The 23,236-nt window shown below is 46.2% G+C and overlaps 1 protein-coding gene across 1 annotated transcript; it reads right to left on the bottom strand.

Annotated features, from left to right (window-relative positions):
* Window positions 1–11,646: 11,646 nt before the first annotated feature.
* Window positions 11,647–21,006, bottom strand: dhrs3b (dehydrogenase/reductase (SDR family) member 3b). The gene is made up of 6 exons (XM_088309838.1): window positions 20,535–21,006; window positions 14,474–14,617; window positions 14,105–14,224; window positions 12,869–13,107; window positions 12,135–12,260; window positions 11,647–12,051 (listed from the first exon to the last, which is right to left on the bottom strand). Exons 1-6 carry the CDS (start codon window positions 20,727–20,729, stop codon window positions 11,967–11,969), a joined length of 909 nt encoding a protein of 302 aa, XP_088165964.1. The 5' UTR covers window positions 20,730–21,006; the 3' UTR covers window positions 11,647–11,966.
* Window positions 21,007–23,236: the final 2,230 nt, after the last annotated feature.

Genomic DNA, 23,236 nt, shown 5'->3' with positions numbered 1-23,236 from the left:
TAAAAGAAAAACATCGATGACTGCATTTTGTTGCATTGAGTTGTCAGGTTTGCGACAGTTGCTGGTATGAGTGCCCAACTCTAAAAGCCTTTTCACGCTGCACTTAGCAGGGCACACTGCGCTCATTTCCCGCGAGGTCACAATGACGGGAGGCCGTGTCACGTCGCAGGTGACTCAAAATGTTCAACTTGGGAGTGGCGCCGCTGTGACATCAGACGGGCCGTACCGGATAGGACATGCGTCGGCGGAGTGATTTCAGAGCGCTCACTCGTTTAAAGTAACTTGTAGACTCAAATGTCAAGAAGCTTAACCTTTAATGAGTGCAATTGGATTTTTTTTCCCATTTAACATATTCATGTCAAAATGACCGAGGAACTTTATCTCCATTCCTCAGAAACAAAAGCAAAAAGAGAGGGAAGAACACAGAATACATGAATTTAGCACAAAAAAAAACATGATTCAAAATGCCAAGAAAGAAGTCACGTGTGCCTACAAAAAGTAAACATTTTAACAGCATTTAACTCGGACAACAATAAATTGAACCACGACACATTTTGCGTGGGGGAAGACCACCGTAATTGACCAACTTCCTTTTGAGAAACAACGACAACCGTGCTTGCACTTTTGTTCACGTGTGTATTTAAAAAACGCTGAAAAATGTCTGCGCGAATAGGTCATGCTGCTTTGGAATGCTTTGTTTTTCTTTTGTTTTTTTCCACATTTCGATGACACCCTAAAGGTAAATTGTTGTTTTACCCGACAAAAGAGTTGCTAATAAGCATCATAAAGTCGTGTCTGGCAGGTGTAAAGAGGACACGGCGTCGGATGTGAACTTAACAGGCCTTTCCTCCTCACAAGGGGAGTGAGGCGGGGGTTATTGTGATCTGGAAAATGTATTGGTCGAGTTGTAAAAACAGCCCCCCCCCCACACTCTCAAAATAAAAAAAAAAGAGGAGAAGGAAAATTTCGGGGTGAGGGGAACCGGAGCTGTGGCCTGCGGATGAACCCATCGGGGACTTTGCTTGCTGGGGTCATTCCAAGTTCAGGTCTTTCCCTCGCTGACTCTGCGAGAGCGGAGGAGCTGTCCATGGCTGAAGGGGGCCTGCTCTTGACGGCCTCCAGCCCCCCCCCCCCCCGGGGGCCCTGTAACACAAACCCATTTCCAGCAGGAGTTCTGTGTGAGTGCGCTGGTGGTGGGAGACATCTAGGTACACCGTCGCAGGTCATCCCGAGGCTGAGAGTGCGGTGGAGCGCCATCTCCGACCATAAATATTCTCGGGCGGCAACGTGACTAAATTCGGGTTTTTCGTGTTTATAAAAATGAGGCCCGCACGAGACTAGCTTTACTTTATTTAGTTTATATTTTATTTACACCAAAAAAAATAACTTACTAAGGTATTGACTCTTCCTACAATTGTTCTCACAGCAAAGACATTTATTTCTAAATCCAATCTACTTGAGGGTAATTGCCAAAGACTGCGAACTACAATGCGCAAAATCGCTGTTTTGGGGTTGCTGTTGAAAATTCTTTAAAAACTGGGACACAAATATTACAAATATTAACTCATTCACTCCCAGTCGAGAAAAAAAAAGGATATTTGACGTCTTAAGCCGTCAATGGCAGTAAATGAGTTCATCAAATCTTTTCCCCAATGGTTCAAATGCATTTAATGACTCAGCAATTGCTTCATTTATTTTAATGGTCTGTAAACCTCCAACGTACCGTATCGACATCATATTTTATGGGCCATACAAACTCGCTCTTGTTTTGAAGTGTTTCTTTTCCACGTGTGCAATACAACACTTTATTTGTGTTAATTATGGAGACGCGGGTGGAATCAGTCAACATATTGCAACGGCATCCCATTGGAGCAAAAATATAAATAAAAATGGAATTTTATGACCTGAACTAAGCTTGAAATGAATTCTAAGTCACAGAGTGTCACGTTGAGATGGAGCTTGAGGAGGACCCAAACGCCGGGAAGCGCGGAGTGGGAAACTTGAAGGGTATTTAATCAACAAAAACAAAAGGCAAACAAGGAACTTAGAAAAACTAAATGATCAAAAAAGCGCAAAACAACGGACACGAAGACAACAGCTTGACAAAACTAAACTTTGACTGTGAGACCGGAATGAAAAAAGGGACATGAAGGACATGAACATCACAAGCAGGAAACTAAATACAAACACAGTAACGAGCCAACGAGGAGCACCTGGACCAGACACAAAAGCTTGGAGGGAGCTGATTGGTTCACACGAGGGACCGGGACGACAAGTACAGGTGAACACAATCAGAGCACAAGACAGACACGAAACAAGGAAAAACATGAAACAAAATACGAAATCAAAAACAACAAATACAAAGAGGAGGAGTGCATGTTGAGTGTCAACCGAGTCAACACATATCTCGGTATAGTTTTCGTGGAATGATTCAATTCGGTTCAAATCGATGCACTCGCATGATGTACATCAAAACCGATTCTCCGATTCAAATTGTTGTTTTTTGTAAGACCCCACCTGTGCACAGTACAATTTAAAAAGAAAAAAAAAAAAACTTTTTCTGGCTTGAAAGTGACTAGAAATGAGCCCCGTGTCGATCTCCAAGCATGTCGAAAAAGCCCCAAACATGTCAAATGGGGCCCATCTCTCTCTGGACGATCGCAGAGCAAACGGCAAGTCTGGGGTGGCCAACTCATCAGGCAATTTGCACAGTCCGCCCAGCATGGGGCCTTTGAGTGGATAAGTGGTCCCTCCCATAATGTCAAGCGTAAGCCTGAGTGAGAGCGCCGGCGGGGAGTTAATGACACGCCGACTGGTGGGCTTTCAAGCCCCCGTGACATTTTTTGCTTTCTATCGTCGGGGAGGTGTTTGTTTATTGGGGGCGCCAGTCTGCAGCGACACGCCATTCATTTGCATTTGCGACGGCCGATGACTCATTCAGCTCACTTGCGCTCGTCTTCCGATGACCAGATTGCAATAATAAAGCCTCCCAAGTCAGAGAGCGGCGTGATGAAACGCTCGGTGACTCATCGAAGAAAGAGCAAATCAACATCCTGACTCTCTAACAACAATTTTCATAACGCTGCGGCACGTGGTCGTCCAAACAGCAACTTTGGGGGGGGCGATTCTGACCTCTTGCAAAGGAATTCAAGCAGACACGATCCAAAAACGGATGCAAGAATTGCAACGCTGCTTTTAAATAAGCAACCTCGTGTTATCATGGAAATGTTTATAAACAACTTTTTTTGTAACTAATTAATAATTACACATCAATTGGGAGGCTTGTTTGAAAATATTCAAATTATTCTCTCAGGGTTGATGACTTGATGATGAAGTCACATCTCATTTAACTAACTCTAGAGGAAAGTTGGAGGCAACTATAAATTGCTGAATAATTTGGAATGCGTCCAACGATGACGTTCCAATTGGATCTCTGCGCGAACATTTTCAACCGGAGGTTCTCGCTCGTTTGTTTATTTCAAATGTGCACGTTGGTACTCACAGGAGCATTTGAATGAGCCAAACGGACAGGACCTCAGGTGGAATTGGGCCCGCGGCACAACTTGGATTGTCGGCTGCGAGTACGCACTAACGTCGATAGAGCAGACCAAGACTATTATGTGAAAGTTAATTGCAAGATTAGGTGGCGCTTGGGAGTTAAAAAAAAAAAACTGTAACTCATCCAATTTCAATACTGCTTCTCCTCATTAAGGTCACGACTGAGCTGGAGTCTATTCCAGTTGAATTTTTTTTTCTCTGATGCTTCCGTGCTCCGTGTATATAACGATCCATAAAGTCAGGCCGAAGCCGAGATTCCAACCCAGAACTTAAGGCCCCGCTAACCGCTTCCGTCACCGAGATCCGTCGAACTGATAAGGCCTAATCGTTCTTTTCTGAGTCAGCGTTTTTTATTCCCACATCGTAAAAAGATTCCGTTTTCACTCATTCACTGCCAGCCCAGGAAAAATGAACGTACTTTTGGGCGTCCATATCCGTCAATGGCAGTGAATGAGTTCATTAGTGCTGTTAATTTTTTATAATTTGTGTGTGTGTGTGTGTGTGTGTGCAAAAGAAAACAACCACGTCATTTCCAAGCGGTCGATAAGCATGTTAGGGACGTCTGGAATTTAAAGACGCTTACTCTGGATGTTGGCGGGCAGATGCCAGCAGACAGAGTGTCTTGTTGACAAGAGTGTGATAGAAATGGAGAGCGAGGAGGAGAAAGCAGGCGGTGCGGGCGGCCCAAGTAAACAGCATAAAGGGAGAGGTTGAGACGAGTTGAGAGGAGACGGGGAGGGTGCGAGGAGGGGGGGGGGTTGGTTTCTGTTCATGAGTAGAGGACCTCCCCATGAACTGTGCAGTCGCGAGCCGGGTCATTGGGGCGAGGTTGTCAGAGCGTGCCTGAAACAGTACACCCGGGGGTTCAGCCAGAGTTCACACACTCGGCGTGCAAGATCCATGTCGCTCTGCCATGCAGCACGCACACACTTATAAAGTCACTCCTCAGGTGTTTGAGTTCCCAACAACCACTGAAGAAAGGCGTTTTTGGGTTTGAGCGGTTTCATGAAGTGCGTCTGCCTTTCGTGACGTCTTGTTTTCACCAAGTTGATCTGGAGTAGACGCCGTCGATGTAAATATGCGCACGGGGAAGCAAGGGCGGTGGAGCAGATGTAACGAGCGACGTCGCGTCCCGTCGCAAAACGCAGCAAAGGGAGATTTTCTTTCATTCCAGTCGGCGTGCTTTTAAATCGGAGAGGCCACTAAGCCAGATTGCCCTCGGAGTGACTGAGCTCTTTGTGGGAAAGCTGTCTGCTTTATTCCCATTGAAGACAGCTTGGCCCATTGTCAAACCCGGAGCTTGACCTGGTGTTGAACCCAATTGTCAAACTTGCCGTGGAGCTTGGGACTTTGGCGGTGTGTGTGTTGGGGGCGGGAAGGGGGGGGGTGGAGTTGAGCGTTTTGGCAGGCTGAGGTTCAAATGTTTGTCGTGACTTCATAAGCTGCGCCTAATTTGGTTTGAGAAAGGTGGAGTTTCCTGTCCCGCCTTTTAGAAGGCCCGTTTGATGATGGCCACCTTCCCCCTTCTCCCGTGCGTGGATTATGTGTCATTGGAAGGTTTTGACAGACAGGCGCAGCTGTGGCAGTCAGGCGCCAGAGCACCACGCCCTCCAAGTCCAAGGCAGACACAAGGCCCGGCCGGGCCCAGAACAATCCCGCCTTTGTGAATCTACTGGAAATCATCAGCGGCATCCAAATGACCGTAAGCTGCAGATACAAGCCAGATGTTGGAATTCCTCGACTCAGTTCAATCTCAGTCCAGTCTGGCTCATCCAAGCCCGGCAGCGCAGCAGTGGCAGCGCGGTGGGCGGGGCTTTGGGATGATTCTGTTACATGAAACCCGCTTTGGCCTCCAGAGGAGGAGCGGGGGAGGTTGATTTGCCACTAAAAAACATTTTAAATGACTCACAACCTCCAACAGGATGCAATAATAAACCCGGAGGACAAATGTCAATTATTAGGACTTAACCCATTTGTTAGCTCTCAGTTTTAGGCCCGCTTGAAATTGGTTCAGAGGCCAAATAATTCCAAATTGGGAGACAATTCATTTACTCAACATATTTTGCAGGTCTGAACATCCTGGTAACTCAACGCTCCCTCTTGCGTTGTTTTGTACATAACAGCCCAATTTGGGGCTTTTTTCGAGACAAAACTAACAATTTTTGTCAAAAATAAACAGAATGTTGGGTCAACTTGACCCAAATAGTGGAGCTGCCCATTTTTTTGGGGGGTTTTGCAAAATTGGGTTATTTTTTACCCAACTGCTTTTCGGTTGATAAACCTTATAAGAAGTGGTCCCCAACCTTTTTCCACCGAGCACCGCTTCATACGAGTTCATAACTTCTGTGGACTTGCAACCGGTGTTAGAGGGGGGCGGGGGAGCTGGCACTTGTCGCTAATCTTACTAGATTTTGCTGGGCAAGAGCAAGCCCGTCTAAAAACGTTTGTGTGAGCGAGAATGACCATTGAAGGAAATCCACCCAACCGTTGATCGGGTCCACATCTTGCGGAAAGTTTTTGTCTTTTTTCTCGTATCTCTTCCTGGCCAGTAAGTGAATGGCAAGGCTTTTCATATTATGACCACACGAAAGCTCCACGCAGACACGTAAAAACGAAATAAGGCCTCCACGTCTTTGGTGTGAATCTCCAAAAATGAAGACAAAAATCTCCTAGCATGAGATTTTTTTTTTTTTTGCGTATGACATCAATAAGTCAGACCCGTGCTAACTTGAGCGTTTAGCAGCGGGCGAGGGGTGAGGGACGGAGGGGGCTTTAAGGCTCTCCCGTGAACTCACATCCTCGCCGCAGAAGGACTAAGCAACGGCTCTCCGGAGGGATGCTTTCATCCTGACGCACAAGCTTTGTGTTTGGTCTGTTTCCATTTAGCTAAAAGTTCAGGTGTAGTTCACCAAGGCCGCCCGCCTGCCCACGTGACCCGCTTCGAGGCGCCGGGCTCGGGAGGCCTTTGTTTGTGTAATAGAGCTCTGCGATCTCTCTGCAGCTTCTGTGTCAAGCGAGAGCGAGCGAGCGAGAGAGAGAGAGACATCTGTGAAGCTTGTCATTCAGTTTGAACTGAGGGCACGTCTCAAGATGCCTGTCCGTGCTAACTTGACTGCCGTTTGACCTTCATGTCCACACTTCAGAGATAGAAGTAAATCAGCGGCGTGCAAGGCAAAGTCATGTTTCAAGTCTTAACCTTCAAGTTTCAAGTTAACTGTGGCAAAAATCGAGCAAGACGAGCAACGATTCTTGTTGCACATGAGCCGCTTTGCATTTTAGTATTTGTAGTGAGCTATGCTAACTTTCACAATCACTTATTTCGTGATGGTTCCTAAAATTTCTTCACACAAAACTTATTTATGGACTGTATGCACGCAGCACCAGAAGCTTCCGGTCAGGGATCGACACACGTAGAACACCGTTCATGTGATGTTACCCTCGCCCAGTGCTCCTCAATTATTTTCTGTTACCCCCCCGCCCCCAGCAAGGCTAAGGAGAGCGCCACTGCCAACTAATGGAGAGGATGTGCAATTACACACGGAAAATAAGCACGTTCGCCAGCGTCACACGCGAGTTGAAATGCGATCATCATTGTCTTTTTTTTGGGGTGGTTATGGTGTGACGTAATATTTTTTTAAAAAAATGCCTCGGCTCAATAAAGGTTGGGAACCACCAGCTTGGATTTCTTTGCTGAAGCGAGCATTGCATGAGCTTCCAAGCTCATTCTTCACTCTTGCTCAAAGAAAAGAATATGGTGACATCTTGCTATCGGGATCCTTTCACGAGAAAAAGCAAGAATAGCAATCCACCACCAACAACAGAACAAAGAAAACATATCTATCTTCTATGACCTCATCGTGCAGTCGTCGTTCCAAATGCGCAGCGTAATCCCGGCGACGAGCGCGACCGCGTCCCCGGCGTGACCCACATCTGATTCACCTTGAACGAGACGGGCTCGCAAGCGAAAACAACGCCGGGTCACGGAGTTCACTCGCAACTGTGACGGTCTTGCATAATCATAATAAATACATCTCGACGAGGCCAGGCCGGGCCGGGTCGGGCTTGTGTGGGAAAGAAGACTTTTCAGGAGCGCCGTCCCGCTCCGGTGCCTGGTGGGCTTTCCAAAACGCGACTATTGCGGCAATGTGAACTTTGCTTGACCCTCCCACGCCCTTCCCCTGCGAGTGTTGTTGCCTCCTTCACTTGGCTTTGTTTGTGCCTCAGCGCTCGCCTCCCACTTTCGCGCCGCTAACTGTCGACACCGCAAAGCTGAACACTGGAGAGCGCAATGTGAAACACGGCCCCGTGACCTCGAGGGATCCCGTTTTTCCAAGAGGGATACAAATTGCTCTTCCTTTTCCTTTTGAAATCTGCGTACGCTAGAAAACAGTGAGAGTCGTGACGATACGACGAGAATAATCCCAACGTGTTTGATTAGAGAATGTACCAGGCCACCGGTGTCCAACTCCGGTCCTCGAGGACCACTATCTTTGCAAGTTTTAGACGTTTCCCTCCCTCACCACACCTGAACAGCTCGTCAGCAAACTTTGTAGGAGCCTGACAGAGATCCTGATCATTTGAATGAGCTTCGTTGGAGGTGGCAAACAACCGGCCCTCGAGGACCAGAACAAAGTTTGAGACCACGAGAGCATGAAAATGACCTCGAGTCAGTGGCAGGTCTGCCGGAGCAAGAAAGCGCACGCTCATTTCTGCACTTCTTCGGTCGGGAACATGACGCTTCTGCTGCACGTGCTCACGAAGGTGCAGATTTGAAATGTTTGTCTTAAATGTTGTGATGTCATTGCCAGCCTTGCACTCCCCCAACTCATTTCTTTCAGTGGATATTACGGACATTTCTCAGAGAATAGCAAGTGGTTTTTTTTTCTTTTTTTATCTTTATTGCGGCTCCAGCTCACTGCGCCGCTGCTGTTCTTATCTTTTATTTTTTTTTTTTCCCTCGATATGATGTTCTTAACGAGCCCGAGGCAGTGCGACACGAGCGCTGCGTGTGCAGCTGTAAAAGATTCGGATTTATTGCAGAACAAACGTTATTTGCCTGCCTCACTCGAGAATATTCCCGACGTTCCTTCTCACTTGACGTGCCCGCCGCCCCCTTTATGGATTTGCATGGCTTTACCACATTTATCTCCCGTGCTTGTGTGTGTGTTTTGACGGACACCCTCTGGGCTTGTTGCTCCCCTCGACCTTTAACACCAGCGTGTACAATAAATCTCGCCGCTCGACGGGACAACTGAGGCGTCGCGGCCGGCCCCTTGCCGTGGGTTAGGCCCGGGTCTTTTTATCACGCGAGTCATCCCGTGATGGATGAACCCCAAGTGCCGAGTGGCCTGGCGGTGAGAGGTGGATAAGGCGTCGACACGAGCGCCACCTCGCCGCCTCGCCTTTGCACAACCGTCAGCTCAGGACGACATCCACGTGTCCACGTACTTTATTGCAGGTGATAGTCCAGTCCCCTAAACAGTGCCTGTTGAGTGCGGGGAATTTGAACTAAACTACTGATGCTGTCAAACATGCGGCCCGTGGGCCGGATCTGGCCCACAAATGGGTCTAATACGGCCCGTGAGCAGATTCGGTAACAAAATAAGTACAGCCCAACGGAATAAACGGCCAAATGGCCAAAGTTAAATATGACAACTTCAACAACTGGTAACGCCAGGAGAGTATGCAAATACTTATAATCTGCGTAATATTGACACCAATTGTTTTATGTTCTCGATCCTGATTTTACAGGTCTGGCCCACTAGGTCATAGATTTCCTCCATGTGCCCCCTGAGCTAAAATGAAAAAAAAAAATAAAGTAATTTCAAGCATTGACTTGCAGAAAAGGAAACATGCTCAAGTTAACAAATTAGCTCCAGTGTTTGCAAAGCTCAAATAAGCAACATTTATTGACATTATTTTTGCACGAAGCCTTCAGCTTTGAACACACATTCTACATCACGATGCAGAAAGCCAAACAAAATCCAGATTTGCCGTCTCATAATCATAACACACCATCGCCCTCCCTTGAGGTAGGATTAAAAGTAAAAATAAAAAGCATGGAGAGCATGCAGGAAACATTTCAGAAAAAAAGGCTCAAATTCCTTTGAAAGCAAATTGCAATGTTGCGCTCGGGGGTGCGTGTCTCGCTAACTCACATCTTCGTCTTTTGCAAATGAGTAACCCAAGAGTGGACAAAAGCCGCATTTTTATCTCCGAAAACACACGCTCACACCTTTCAGCGCTCAGTGTGATCGAGATCGATCCCCAAATATAACACACTTGCTAACCGTTCACACCTGAGACCGAGCAACGCAAACGAGTCACATGACACCAGGGAAGGATCATTTGGACATTTTTCTTGTCAGCAATTTAGACATCCAGAATTATTTTTTAGTTCGACCAGTTGCACACTGACCACTTTAATTGTCTAATTTTGTCCTGTGAAAATTGGATATTGACATGAATGTAATTGTTTGATACTTAACTCCATTTGAAATACGAAATCTGACATTTAGGGCCGTCATCACGAAGTTTTATTTTGGGAAACTGGCTTTTTTTTAACCGTGGAAAAGGCACAATTACTATGATGTGTATTAATTATCCCTGTTTGCTAAATTATTGTTTGATTTGGCAACAAATGATGGCAAGTATGCAGGTCTGCGTGTCAGTTTTACTCACATCTTGGCCCTTTTTATACGAGTAACAATGGAGCGGACAAAAACGCACACTGACTTGCCGTCACATGTGGGCAGGCAGTCGGAATAAAAGTGAAATGCCAAGCAGACACTTTGTGGCATCTGATCACAGCTGAGAATGCAAGGAAATAACCCCCCCAATGCAAAAAATAAATAAATAAAATCAAAATAAAAAAATCCCCTTTTTCCACCTGCGCCGGGTCAGTCACCCTGCCGCTGAAGGCCTTCAGCGGAGAAAAGAGCCTTCCAAGCCCTCTTTGATTTATTCCGTATTTGGCTAACCTTGCTCTGAACTTGCCCCGGGAGATTTCCAAACCATTTTAGTTCTTCTCTTCCAGCATACGCGAGCGACGTGCCTCCCTGACCTATTTCCATCCCAAGGAGCAGCTCCGTCCCGCTCCGCTTTCGCAACAGCTCAGCCTGACAATGAGAAACAGGCCCCGCAGAGGAGGCCCGCCAAGCTCCACCTTCCTCAAACCAGTGTGGGGGGGGGTCACCTACCGATCGCAATGTGGAGCTGGGATTGTTGAGTCGAACAAGGCAGGCCTAGATTATACACACTCATAATGCGAGGTGGGCAAACTGTCGTCCGTGGGCCACATGTGGCCCTCTCGGTTCTCTAATCCAGCCCAGCAAAAGTAGTTTTTGAATTTTCACAAAACAGAATTGTTGAAATCCAATGCATTTATTCAGTTTTTCATTTCCCCACCTTTTCTCAAGCCCTTTTCACACTGGCCTTCTAAGCCGACTTTCTTTTTCCCTTCTCGCTATCCTGTTGTGCAAGATATCAATACGGGACGGGGGTTGCGGTCGACCGGCAAAATTACATGCTGACATGATCAGAAACCCAACTTTCTAAGTCTAATGAGATCCAGTGCTACGTTTACCAACCTCACAATCCAGTGAAATGGAAAAAAATAAATAAATCGGGCACGTTACCTGATGAATCTGCGTTAAATCGGCCGTACTCGATCATGATATGAATGTCAGCGTCAAGCCACGAAACAAATAAAAGCTTTGCGCTTTTGCTGACTCGCAGGTAGTGCGCCATCGATTGACTTCTCGTTCCCCGATAAAAGAGCATTCATGGACATTTTATGTGCTGCGTGAGCCGCAGCTGAGACGTGGAAGCAGAAGACCACACCGCGCCTGAGCGAACGCATCTTAGATCATCGCAATGACAAGGTCCTGATCGACATGCTCATTACGTTCCAGGAGAATTCAACCCAGGTTGGACAGTAGATAACGTCCACCGGCTCCTTGTTTTATGTCTTTGACAATATCCTGCGTCACCCTCACTGAACACACGCCTGACATAAATCGAAAAATTGCTACAGGCGTGAAAACCCAGATGGTAAATTCTTGAAGTGCACACAAAAAGGTCATCATCTGGAGAACTGCATTTTATTATCTTCATTTTATGCAAATAAAAACAAAGTCTAAAAAAAAAATGTGACTAAAACAGGAGGCACAGGTACAGACGGCTTCTAAGAAGGCATCTCTGTCCAGTATATACAAACAGACGTGCAGAAACACACTTTCCCTGACGCTCGAGCTGGGTGAAGCCAAAGTCCTTAATCCCATATTCCACCATGCAGATGCAAAAGTCCCGCTGCCACGGCGTCGTCTCCACCTCCAAGTACCATTAGGTCCATAGTTTCCTATTTCAACTCAGAGGTAGCGCGGTCGCCTTGAACCCGCGTCGGGGCCTCATGTCCGTCCTTTGAATGTGTTCATGCAGGTGTAACTCCCCGTAAACTTGTGAATTTCTTCAAGTGCAACTTGTGGCATGAAGCTGGAAAGTTGAGAAAGGACACGGGTAGAATGTTAGCAAGTTGAAGAAAGGTTTCAAGAAACCCCATTCGGACCCGAGCTCACCTTTTGAGAACGACGAGCGCGTGCATGGTCCAAGGCAGGTAGAGAAAAGCCACATCTGCACGAACCGCATCCACAGTCTTCTGGGCGACCACTTCCGGCCGAAGAGGTGGAAACAACTGAGGGAATCTAGGAGAGAAACCACAACGAGGTTCGGGTTACATGAAGACGAACCGAACTCTGACGATGAGGGCTAGATGGTATTTTTTCTATTTCAAAGTCTGGTAATCTCCTCTTAGACCAGAGGTGGGCAACTCTGGTCTTCGACGCCTGGTTTCTTGGATGTTTTACTGTATACGTTTCAGTGCTCCGACGCAACTGATTAAAATGATTAGGATCGTTATCCAGTTTCTGCAGAGCTTGCAAATGAGCTGAACTGGCCAACCCCGGCTTTGACAATATCCTTTCTTGGGTGGATGGAAAATGGAAAAGTCCTAAAATGGTTTAAAACTAACTAGGAGGAAAAGAGTTACTTTGTGACCTTGAGGAGTTTTGAATCAACTTGAATGGCCATGACATGTGGGGTCCCTCCAGGGTCAATACTTGGACCCCTTCTGTTTAGTCTATATATATGTCACCTTTGGATCAACGACGCACAGTTATATCTATCGTAGAAAGATGCTTTAGTCGATACACAATGACTATTTTGGAAAACTGTGTTCTAGTCTATCGACAAACAAGATTGAGGAGCTTCTGCATATTCAAAGTCAAAAACTAAACAGGAAAGCGTTTTGCACCTGACTCTCATGCCCTGGAACATTTCGGTGTTGGTATGGAAGGGAAGAACTGTGGTGCAGCCAACGCCGGGACAGTCCAGCAGGCCCAGCGTCAAGCTCTCCATGAAGGCCAGAGAAGAGGCCTTGGAGGTGCAGTAGTCGATGGCCCCAGGGATCGGCGACTGGGACAGGATGGAGTTGATGCACACCACGTGACCGTGCTGAAGCTCCAGCATCCGAGGCAGAAACGCCTTTGTGGTCTGACAGAAGAACGGAGAGAAGCAAAGAGATGTCATGAAACAAAGAAGGGAATGAAATATAGCCCCGAGTCGAGCCGCAGATTATTTTTCCATTTCCATTTAAAGGATAATTGAATTTCCGTCTGCATATTTCAGTCTTATGATCTCCACTTAGAATAATGATGCCATGACTTCCACTGGCCCCGTCTGAATCTTTCAGGAAATGAAGCCTTCAGAAACATTCCGCTTAACCGGCACCTCTGCACTTGTCAAGCTTGACAAGTTTGAAAGTTCTTCAAGGGGAATTCAGAAAGTCCCATGTTGAGCCTTTTATATCCTTCCCATCTTGGGATGGATAACGTCTAACAATATTGCTAGCTTTATGACATTTGCAAGAAAAAATCATTCCGACAAACAGATGGAACGTGTTCATTGAGTTTTAAGTTTACGCACCTCATTCCTGCGTTAAGCATACCAATGAAAGTCGTTCCAAGTCAAGCCATAAATGGCGTCCTGTTCAGAGTACGTCATCCAATGTCGGTAAACTCTAACACAAGCTATGTTGCTAATGCTAATGCTGCGATTCAGGTAACTATTGATGGAGCTAATGCTACGCTTGATATTATTTTGACCATCACTACAAAATTTACTACTACTCATGCCTACTGCTCGTATAACAACTACCGCTCAGACTAGTCTTAGCTGTTAGCGTGACTTAATATGCCGTTTTTCTCATACTACAGGTACAGTAGCAGCTGGTGACCAGCTCTCACTAGATCCTTGTTTTGCTCCAGCAACATGCTGGCCCCGCTGGCCGGCTGCAACTCACTTCTTAGAGCGGGTTGCCCAGTGCCTGAAACGTGGCCATTTTGTTTTGCTGTTCTTTTTCACCAGCAACATCCGCACAAAAACACAACAAATCCGCACCGGTGTATGGAGTCTGTTTTTTTGGGGGGGGTTATCACTGGAAAGGAGACAAACGACAGCAACCGAATGACTCGCTGATAACCCCGCTTACCCAAAACTGTCCCATGGTGTTGATGTGCTGTGATTTGAGTAGGGCATCGTCGTCGCTGTCCATCAGACTTTTGCCGTGGACCACAGCTGCGTTGTTCACTAAGATCGTCACATCTCCAACCTAATAACGGAACACGAAGAGAGGGAAAAAGGCAAAACATTGGCAAGTGCACTGCACGTCTGCTTCTATGAGATAATGCATTTTGCTGCACCAGAGCTGTCATCAACATTCTCCGCTCTTATTTTGACATTTTAGCTGAGGTCAATCCATACGCCAGATGGGAGAGAAGAAGCAACTCCGAGCCAACAAGCACGCTCCGAGATGGAATCACAGGGAAACAATTCGCTGAGTTTTATCAATATGGAGTACCTTTTCTCGAACAACCTTGGCTTGCTTGTAAACCTCCTCCCGATTGGCCACGTCGCAAAGGAAGTAGTGGCACTCCGTTCCCGACAGAGAGATCTCTGCGGCCGTCTCTTTGAGGCACTTCTCCGTGCGGCCCCACAGGATCACCTGCCACCAAAAGCCGATCGAGACAAAGATCACCAAAAGAGACAACGAAAGCCTGATTTGTGTTTCAGAGACGGCGCTCCGTCATCAAGTCGCCGTTGTCAGGCTTGTATATGAACACATCACCAGACACAAGTACCGTATTTTCCGGACTATAAGCTGCTACGTTTTTCCTCGATTTTGAACCATGCAGCTAATACAACAGTGCGGCTTTTCGGTGGATTTTTATTTCAGCAGTAGGGGGCGTTGTATCGTTCAGAAAATACGCTAAATAAATGTCGATTTTTTTTTCTCCCTTGGTTCTGTTCTGTTGTAATTAGCAAAGTTGTTGCCGTGTTAAACGGCACTGTTTTAACAATCTGTTGTTGTACCTTGATGGGAATTCACAGTACGAAATCGTTCTGTACACGCAGTAAACAACTCATTTTAGAAAACATGGAAAACTGCGGCTTATATACAAGTGCGCCTTATAATCCGGGGAAAAATTGTTACATCTTGACACGATAATGTGAAGTCATTTCCGGAAAAGGAAACGTGCTCACAATGTGCTCTCTTGCGAAGCGGTGTTTTACGTGTAGACTCTGGAATAGCAGACCAAAAATAGACACCGATACAAATATGCTTGCATAAGTATGAATTTGAAGACAAGGCCAAAAAAAACCCACAAAAGCCTTTTACGTCCGTCTTTGGTGTGAAAGACAAAGCAAACATGTAATTCAGTCGTCATCCGTGGCCAACCAAATAATGTGAGCGCCTTGCACAATATTTCTGGCAGTGAGACCACGTCGAACGCCGCAGATAAGCAACGCTCTTTTCATTGAGAGAACAGAGAGGCCATTTTCACTCGGACAAATAGTTTTGAGCCTGATTAAAGGCGTGTGTGTGCGGTGTGTGAATGAACTGTCTCTTCGACCACCCGAGACCAAATGAAGAGCCAGTCATCTGGGCAGGGAACACGGGGTTGGGTGGGACATGGTGGGGGGGGGGGCGAGGGGGAGTGGGGCGGGGTGGGTGTACTAGTTATTGGGCAATTAGATCTGTCAGTCTCCGGGGTCAGGGAAAGGTAATGAAATCAGGGGGTGAGCCCTCCTCATCTCTCCCAACACAAATTCTCAAAGAGATTACACGGCCTTTTGAGCAGATGAGCCCTGTCATTTCTGCTCAGCAAGTCTGAAAACGTGCGCAAAGTGCTGAGGGCGCAAGTGTGCGCTTTGGCCGCTTGCCCACAGCGACTCGGGCTAATATCGGAGGGGGGAAAGTGCGGGGTGGGGGGCAGCACCAGTGGCTCAGGCCATGCTGGCCCATCGATCTGGAGTTTGAAATTAGCGATGAACATTTGAGTTTTGTTTGAATTTTTTCTCTCTCTTCCAAGGCAAACAGGGTGAGACGGGATCAACAACGCTGCCGGCGCCACATATTTCTGTGACAACATTTTTTGGTGGTGCTGGAGCCTATCCCAGCTATCTTCGGGCAGTAGGCGGGGACACCCTGAATGGGTTGCCAGACAATCAAAGGGCACACATCGACGAACAACCAACCACGCTCACACTCATACCTAGGGGCAATTTCGAGTGTCCAATCAACCTGCCAAACATGTTTTTGGAATGTGGGAGGAAACCGGAGTACCCGAAGAAAACCCACGCAGGCACGGGGGAGAACATGCAAACTCCACACAGGAAGGCCCGCGACCTCTGCACTGTGAGGTCATCGCGCTAACCCGTCGGCCAGACCCAAGGATGCTTTTCAAAAGGCATCAAAGACGTTTGCCTTCGTGAACGGGATGCTGTGCAAGAAGTTCTTCCAACGTGTCCAGTTTAGAGGCAGTGCAGCGAGGGCCTTTGCATGGACGGCCATTACTGTTGCTGTTTGGCAATGAGGCCACAGTCAGAGGTTCAGCAAACAAGGAAATCTGACACCACCATCTTAGAGCCTCTGCTCACCTATTAGAGTTGATTGGTTCTTTTTTTTTTGCCAGGTCATGAGAGATAAGCTCAAAGCAGGCAGGCCCTGATGAATAAGTGAGAGCTTTTAATGGGATCGGATTCTTGCAAACAATGCTGACAAAGAACCCCCACACCTCACCCCCCCAAAAAAAAATCTCATTAAATGTCAGCCCTCTAACCGTGCTCACCTGTTAAAAAAAAACATTTGACTCATTCAGGTTTATCAGCCGTCACGACGCTCAGTAAGCTCAAAGCAAACAAGGATTAGCAAAATTGAAAGGAAACAGAAAGAAAGCCGTTCTCATGATTAACACCCACTTCTCAATCAGTCGAGGAAAATTGACTTATTGACTTAGTCTCTTCTGGTCTGTGGAAATTTTGTCCCACCAAAATAAAAGCAGACACCAAGATCCAAGCCACATTTGCCACACCATCCAAATCCTTGCGGACGCCGCGCTTGCAGTTTGCTCATTTGCATATTCCAGGAATTGGAATTGGACAATCCAAATGGGACATAAATATTGGATCTTTCTCCCTTGGAGGAAAAACCAAATGAAGTGAGTTGTTTCGGTCAAAACAGCACATATGAATGCAAGACCTGCAGTTGACCACGTCCTACTTGGTGTGCTGAATCGTCATCTAAAAAATTTATATTCCAAACTTTTATAGAGTAGTGTTAAAGAGCCGTTTCAAATTAAACAGCCGCCGCGTATTATGGCCACTCGCTAACATTTTGCGCTCTTCAAAATGACGGCCAACAACCAATTGTTGAGGTCAGCGGAAGCGGCACCAAGCCAAAGTGGCACCGCTTGAAACGACGGAGAGCGCCGTTCGCTTTGCCGCAACTCGACGACAGTCACGTTACACACCGATGTCCGACCAAGCCGCCCGACCGCCACCACCACCACCTTCAATTTCACACCCGCCACAGTAAAAAGCGACAGAGGAGCGAGAGGCGGCACACACTGAGGGGGCAGCGGGAGTTCAGGAGGCAGTCGCCTGCTGCTGTCTAATTACTGCAGAGACAGCAAGGTCACTTGCGGGGCAATACCCAGCTGGGAGTGGTGTGCTTCCCGCCTCCGGGACAAAACACACACACGCACACACACACAAACCTGTTGTCAGCACTGCGGCTTTCGACCATGTTGAATTGCACATTTTTAGGCAATGAAGTGGAATTACTTTGTTACTGAACTAAGGAGGTATCCGTACTTCATTTGGACTTTGAATCCATAAATTTGAAAACCGAAATGTATTTTCTACGGCTCACGTTGTCAAAAATGGCTTCTTAGGCATAGACAAGTTAAGGAGAAAGAGATCCAGTTGAGATCTTGATGGATTGAGATCTTGGGCTCCTAAAAGATGAACAAAAACAGCAAGAAGGAGAAATAACAACGAGGGGACATTCATGATGACGATGTAATAAATTAAGCAAAACAAGATTGTCCCATCTCAGAGAAATATTTGAAGCTGTCCAATGAAAGAGTGATATGTGGCAAATACTTGTCTTGTGTCAGCCTAAAAGCTTTTGCCATTTAAAAAATCTCTCTCTAATTTGAAAGAACACAAAAAATATTTTATTTTTCTTGTTGAAACGAGCATTTTCTTTGTCATTCAGTTCACAACGCCAGCAAAGCCATGTTTTGCTCGCATAAAAGTTGAGCCAGAGCTAGCTAGCACTTAAACAACAACATTAGACATTTTCTAGAGTGGGATTGAGTCAAAAAAAAACTTTTTTTTGTGATGTAGCCTTACAGTAGCTAGCAGGCTAGCTAGCTAGCTAACTGCACGTCACACTTTGACCGTCGATGCGAATAAAGGCGATCAAGTTTTTGGATTCTGGGCACTGTGTCATTTTAACCTTGCCCTTGGCAGAAAAAAAAGAAAAAAAACTGAAATGTTGAAAAAAAACACTTAACTCAACAGCTCCTTAAAGAAGTACCACTTTACTTCGTTCTCATACTTCGCACGTTTTCAGCAATTATCTTTGCACATGGATAATGTATTGAGAGACATTTCCAAATTCTTTTAACGACTGGACTTGAATCCGTTTTCATGCTTTTGCAAGCCTCTTTTTATACACGTGTCAGTAATTCCACTTAAGCGCACAGTATGACTACTTTTGACACCTCTGCTGAGAGTTTTTTTTTTTTTGGAAACCGTCTCTAAGAATTCTTTGGATGATTGTTTTGGAGCAACGTTCTGCACCAGTTCTCCTCCATGAGTCCAATCTCCAAGGATTCATTCATCAACTCTGCAGTTTGCCTTTCATGCAGCGTGGAAGTCGGCGCAGAGGAAAAAGGAAATTCTGGCCTGACACTCACAAAGGAGGGCCGGTTGGGGGGGCGGCGCCGGTTCACATCAGAGGTTAGCCTCATTCAAAATGGCCCCGCTGTTTCCTCTTGGCGTCTATGCAGGCAGGAGGTAGTTTGTCGCGCACATTAGCACAGGTGTTGTTTTCAATGCCTTCACACCTTGGTGGCCGCCCAACAATGTGGCGCTGAAAAAGCACGGCCACATCTTTTGTTGTGCAGCTGCACTCGGAGAAAGACTTTTGGAGAAAAATTCTTTGGCTTTCTTATCTTGTTTTCATCTCTCTTTTTGGACACTTTGGTTAATTGACAACAAAGGTAGAGTGTCCAAAATTTTTACAGAAAAATGAACGAATGCAAAAGCCACTTTTCACTTTTTTTCTTGTTTTAGGATTTTGGGATGGCCCATGACCCTTCAAGCCATTAAAATAGCGCCGCCCCTGCACTGAGCAACAAGCACAATCATTTGTAAACTGATCTTGAATGAAGTTTGTGCTTGAAGATCTTTAATCTCGTTGCACACTTGAGTACAATGACAATAAATGGCTGCCAGGATGGCCGAGTGGTCTAAGGCGCCGCGTTCAGGACCCAGTCTCCCCAGGAGGCCTGGGTTCGAATCTCGAATTTCCCCATTGTGGGACTAATAAAGGGAATCTTATCTTATCTTAAAGGGATTTCTAATTCTAATTCTAATTCTAATGCGATACTGCATACACGCCAATCTGACCTTTGCCCTTTAGAGAATGTGGAGGAAACCATCTTTGATTTTGAAAGCGTTATGACGAGAAACTACATTAGTTGTGAATCGGCTAGAAATTGGAATCATAGCATTTTCAAAATCACAAATTTTCAAGAAAGGTGGAGGCTGTTCAAAGTCTGCTGGGATATGCAGAAAATGAATGAAATCTTCCGTCCAACTCTCGATACCGCAAGAGGACACTTAATTAGGTACGCGTGCACCGTCCAAAGCAGGATTTCCCCACAGTTTCAGGCCCAAGAGCTGACTTAGAAATGCGGTAAATTATGAACACTTGCGCAAATATGTAATGATGGCCAATATGGGCAAACTTTAATCCCAGTCTGCGAGATGTTGTGGCTGCTCAGCATCCTTATACTTGATAAATGAAGGATTGATAATTGACAATAGAGCAAACACAAAGTGGACTGTGCTTGTTTTGGTTGAAAATCAAAATGGAATATTTTCTTTTCAAACGATACTCAGCTGCGATTCAGCAGTGTCGGAGAAGCATTCATTTAATATGTTTAAGATTGTTTGCATGAGAGCAGTTTCTCATATGAAGTTTTGCAACGGGAGGAACCAAAAGAGACGATCGCTGTCAATCAAAAGTCAAGTATCGGGTACTATTTGGCAATCAGTCGTTGCATTGGAGCGTTTGACCAAATGACGTGTCCTCTGGATGACTCCTTCAAATGCTTTTTCAAGAGTGCGCCTCCTCGAAATGTCAATCCCAAATCGGCCCTTCCCACAACACGCGTCACGTGTCAACTCCGCTGCTGTTTAATCACAGCAGCAGTCGGCCATAAAACCTCGGCGTGACCCCAGCTCTTGTGTAATACTCCAAATTGCACGCACTCCAATCCGCAGACACAACAACAAGTGGAACAAGAGGATCTTTTTTGTGTGTGTGCGTGTGTGTGCTTTACCTTCCTGGCGCCCTGCTTGGCAAACTCCTTGGCCAGGTGGCGTCCGATGCCGCGTCCCCCTCCCGTGATCAACACCACCTCGTCGGCCAGCTGCTTGCGTCTGCTCGGCACCAGCCAGCACACCGCCGAGCGCAGCACGTAGAAGAGCACTTGGACCGGGAAGAGGAGCACCCGACACGCGCTCCTCAGCTCCATGCTGGAGAAAAGTCGTTTCCTTCGCAAAGTCTCACCTGCCGCCCTCGCTGCTCATGCGCACCTTGGCGAGAGTGTCGGCACGCCGCAAAAACTCGCGTCCGAACTTGGTGACGTCGACGGGGCGACGCTTCGCTCGCTCATGCCGCCTCAAAGCCCACTGCACCAAACTCTTGTGCGCTCCGCGAGCCGCCGCGCGCCGCTTTTATACGCGCGCCTCCCGCCGAACGTGGAGCGTGGAGCCGAGCCGAGCCGAGCCGAGCCGAGGGCAGGCTGCAAAGGAGCAGGAGGAGGGGTGGGGAGAAGTAGCCTTGGTGTGGGGGGCTGGTCTCTAATCCTGATTGACACACTCACTGGTGTGGAGGAGCTCCCAAAAGTGGTCACCCCACTGAGCTCCAGGGGGGTGAAAAAAAAGAAGTGAGTTCACCTCCAGTGATAGCTGCTCTATTAATGAGCTCATTAAAAGTTCTTCTTTATTTGGCTTATCAGGTGAGCAAAATAAACAAGAAAGGTATCAAGTGGGATTGAAACACCCCACAGCAAAACCGGTTTGAACCAGAATATCATTTTTGAGAATGTATAAATTGGGGAGGCTATTCATCAAACCGAATCGCATCGTTCCGCTTTGAAATATATCGAGATACGTATCGAGCCGTCTTGCATTGGAGAGATTTATCTTTGAAGTAAAGCATTTTGACTCAAATGGATGTAAAATGATAACCAAAATAAGTCAGTCTTGAACTAAGCAGGACCATATTGAATCCAGAATCAAAGCATCCTTGAACGGCTTCACACCATATAACGAAAATCGTATTGAATCATCCTTTGTAATCGGAAAAGTCAAGTTAAAAAGTTCAAGTGTAATCAGCAGTTGTGTGCTGTTGGGTACTAATGTACTCCCCGTTGAACTAGACTAGACCGTTTATTTTTGGTGGGCATTTTCTTTTGTTTTACTTTCCTGGTGACCTTCAAAAACACAATGCCAAGTTTTTGAACTATGGATTAAAAAATATGATTGAGCTTGTCTCAGTGCGAGCTCGTTGGTGCCACAATATTTTAAACAAGCAAACGTGAACATCGTTATATTTGTAAAAGCGGAAATTCTGTTATAGTACCTCTTCAGATTGTGCAGGTCATCAATTGTCAGGTGAGCATTCGTATAAACGGGTGTAAATATATCGACAAATGTAATCCACCTCAAAGCGTGTGCAGTCCAAAATAAAAACAAAAATGTATTTATATATTGTGAATGAAAAATATGGAGTGGGAAGGGAGCAAAAAAACCTGACCACCTCGCATCATTATCCATCACAATGACGATTGAAAAGAAAAAAAAAAGATTTGAGAGCTCCAACAAGGATTCATGGTGCCACACAATAATGTGTGTGTGTGTGTGTTTGTGAAATAAAGCCCACCAGTGTTGAGAAGCCAAACACAAGCCAAGTAAACAAACATTCTGGAATCATAATGCCTCAGACAAAAAATCCAGCCTGGGATTTTTGCACAATGCAAGCGAATTTCTGCGCTGCTGCCTGTCGTTGCTTCGTGCTCGCGGGGGCGGAATCATCATCTTCTCCACATTTTGACATTTCACACAAATATGGAAACAAGCAGCACAAAAGGTGATGGCCAAAACATAAGCATCACAACATCTCTTGGTGAAAATTCATTTCCTATGCCATCACTGCCATCTACAGATCAGATGGGAAATTTCAGATGATTTTTTTTTCATTTGACCAACACGCATTCTGAAAGGGTTCAGGTCCGGATAATCCATCCACCCATCTGTCCTATCCAGGACATAACGAGCACCATTAAGGATCATTATTTTTCACGTTGTCCTCCACTCTCGACTACAAGCGACTAAACAGCCTCCCGGTCACACAAGGACACGAAACCATATGACGGAACTTGAACAGAGAATCGCCTGACCTTTTTTTTTTTTTTATTCATTATTATTATTTTTATATTGGCCAGGAATTCTCTTGTTCCCTCTGCTAATTGGACTCATGTACTGCCGCTAATGTTGACATCCCTGACGGCCTTACGAGTGTCGCAGAGCTCACAAAAAAAAAAAAAAAAAAAAAGCTTCCCGGGTTTGTTTGTTGCTTTGGCGGCTGCGGTGGAGCATCATCGGTGTCAGTTTAATTGACACTGCTTGTTAGATGACACGCTTCATCCCTTTTATCACCCTCCCCCCTCCCCCCTCCCTCAAATATTACCTCCACTTGTTCGATTATGCGCACTCGCATGCACCGTGGATTTCTTCCGTCTCGGTTAATCCAGCTCCAAAGACGCCGGGGATGTTTGTGTATTTGTTTTGCGTGCAACGCTTTTAAAACGGCAAGAAAGTCAAAGTGGGAGCGAAGGCAAGAGTTCACACGCAGCCATGTCACAATACACATGTATTCATACCTCAAATGAAAGATTGTGCTGAGAACTTTCCACAATTGTAAAAATGTGGGCCACACAAAATGTCAGACGCAAGTCGCCTCAAACGGATGATTTTG

This window comes from Idiotropiscis lumnitzeri, chromosome 11, assembly GCF_059441095.1.
Source record: "Idiotropiscis lumnitzeri isolate Australia: NSW breed Sydney's pygmy pipehorse chromosome 11, RoL_Ilum_1.0, whole genome shotgun sequence".
NCBI lineage: Eukaryota > Metazoa > Chordata > Actinopteri > Syngnathiformes > Syngnathidae > Idiotropiscis > Idiotropiscis lumnitzeri.
The sequence above is the reverse complement of the archived record's forward strand: the minus strand, read 5'-3'. Positions and strand labels throughout refer to the sequence as shown.

Bases quoted from the DNA above. Each gene is read 5' to 3' on its own strand.
- dhrs3b (XM_088309838.1), bottom strand. From the start codon at position 20,729: ATGGAGCTGAGGAGCGCGTGTCGGGTGCTCCTCTTCCCGGTCCAAGTG. The intron at 14,618-20,534 runs GTAAAGCACACA...TTTTGGTGGCAG, and splicing joins CCAAGCAGGGCGCCAGGAAG to GTGATCCTGTGGGGCCGCAC. The intron at 13,108-14,104 runs GTAAGCGGGGTT...TTCTTCTGTCAG, and splicing joins ACACCATGGGACAGTTTTGG to ACCACAAAGGCGTTTCTGCC.